The sequence below is a fragment of the Octopus bimaculoides genome, chromosome 7, assembly GCF_001194135.2.
Source record: "Octopus bimaculoides isolate UCB-OBI-ISO-001 chromosome 7, ASM119413v2, whole genome shotgun sequence".
NCBI lineage: Eukaryota > Metazoa > Mollusca > Cephalopoda > Octopoda > Octopodidae > Octopus > Octopus bimaculoides.
In genome coordinates this window covers 75,019,218-75,021,412 of record NC_068987.1, presented here as the reverse complement: position 1 = coordinate 75,021,412, position 2,195 = coordinate 75,019,218, and the positions used below count along the sequence as shown (strand labels likewise).

General features: G+C 34.9%; 1 protein-coding gene across 1 annotated transcript in view; it reads left to right on the top strand.

Annotated features, from left to right (window-relative positions):
* LOC106878138 (uncharacterized) overlaps positions 1-526 on the top strand; it is a 51,744-nt gene extending 51,218 nt beyond the window's left edge. Inside the window, exon 23 of the mRNA XM_052969442.1 lies at positions 452-526. Coding sequence (XP_052825402.1) covers positions 452-526 — 75 coding nt within the window. The remainder of the gene's footprint in view (positions 1-451) is intronic.
* The last annotated feature ends 1,669 nt before the right edge of the window (positions 527-2,195 follow it).

The window sequence follows — 2,195 nt, the reverse complement described above, 5'->3', positions numbered from 1 at the left end:
TTCATGTTTACACAGCAATCCTTTTTTTTTTTTGTTACTTCATATTTGCATGGATAATGAAAGAGTTTTATTTATTGGCTTGTTCTGAGACGGTTCATTTAAATTTACACCTGGCACACCAACCTAACAACTCAGCTATTTGTTGACTGACATTGTGTTAATAATGGATGGTAGTGTAAATGCAGACAGATAATGTGTGGTAGAATCTGTTACAGTTGATTGGTAGTTGGTGACAATGTAAATTGTTGTTTAGTCCTGTCAATCATGACCAAGTTTACTTCTAATCAAATGTTTTCCTGTTATCACCATCCCATCTTGTGAGACTACATTATCTAATGTATTTTTTCTTACATAAGATAGAGTACAATTTAAAGAAGATTTGGCAGCTATTTCTTGCAGATTGAAAGACCATTGTGTTAGTTGGCAATTTGTTTTTATTATTGTTGTTTAGCCTCAACTGATAGAAACCTTTGATTATGAATATTCCTGCTGTGACCATCCCCTTCTTTATGGGCCAACCATCTAGTAGAGGGCTGTGAGGAGTCTGGTGGCACTCTTTCTCCTTGGTGCTCTGCCTCAGTCCATGCTTGATCCAGGACTGCAGCTCTGCCAAAAGGACAAGCTGTGAACAGCAACCAGACCTGCTAACCATCAAGGAGATACTAGAAATGTTGCAACCTTAGCATATGCCTGGACATCATTAGCCATGGTATAGCCAGTCCTGCAAATAGCAGATGTTGACAGAAAACAGGACTATCTAACCAATGGAATACATTATTTCCTCCACAGAAAGAAGACCAAGTGGTCCATTCTGGTCAGCCATGAAGCAGAACTAGGCACAGAAGTACTTATGCATGAATACAGATATATACACACAACTGTTTATACTATTGAAGATACAGAATCTGGCTCCTGTAAGATTTTCGAGCGAGATCGTTGCCAGTGCCCCTGGACTGGCTTGTGCGGGTGGCACATAAAAGACACCATTTCGAGCGTGGCCGTTTTCGTGCGGGTGACACGTAAAAGCACCCACTACACTCTCTGAGTGGTTGGCGTTAGGAAGGGCATCCAGCTGTAGAAACTCTGCCAAATTAGATTGGAGCCTGGTGTTGCCATCCGGTTTCACCAGTCCTCAGTCAAATCGTCCAACCCATGCTAGCATGGAAAGCGGACGTTAAACGATGATGATGATGATGATGATGATGATACATTGATTACCTGTTATTTTAAGGGGTTTAAAATTAAAACAAACTTTTCACTGACTGAATATACTTATATAAATATATATATATGAATAATAATAATAAATGGAGCAAAACGCATATACACATATGTGCAATTCCAGCACCTCTTACTTCTTTGGAGTAGAGTGCACATATATTTTGAAACATATGTAGGAATTAAAGGAACTTTTGTTTATATGCATTTTGCTCCATTTATTATTATTATTCATATCTACTCAAAATGCATCACTATAACTTGGTATCTCTACCTATAAAACGGGTGTGATATCCTGTTTTTTTTTTTGTGATTTTTGGTACCCATGGTAACTATTAACATATTTATATTGTCAAGGTTTTTTTAAACCGAGATAATATTAATATATACATATATATATGTATATATATAGTCACACAATTTTTTTTTTAATATTATCAAGTAACATATCAAATTTTATATTGGTATCTTAAATAATTAGAAATGAATTGTTTTGTGGAGATGAGCAATTTTCTAAACTCCAATAGATGAAAAGGATGTTTGTTTAATTTTTTCAATTGATTCTGAATCTGGAGTAAAATTTTCTTTAGCACACTCTGTTCATGAGATTCTGAGCAGACATCTAGACATTCATCATTTTTTAGTCTGCAGAGAAGTGGCTAAAATATACCCTGTTTATAATTATATGTTACATATATATTATATTATACCTTGATACTGTGTGGACTAAGATCCCCGTTGACAGTCCACTGGCATTTATAGAGGGTTAAACACTTTTAGTATGCAAATTAGGGACCCCTTCATAGAGTAACTGCTGCATTTGTTGAGTATATAAACAGTTTGGCTGCTTGTTTTTCTGGAGACAGTCAGAATGATGTAGACACCTCTGATGTATATATATATACATACATATATATATATGTATATATACATATGTATATATATATGTATATATACATACATATATATATATATAT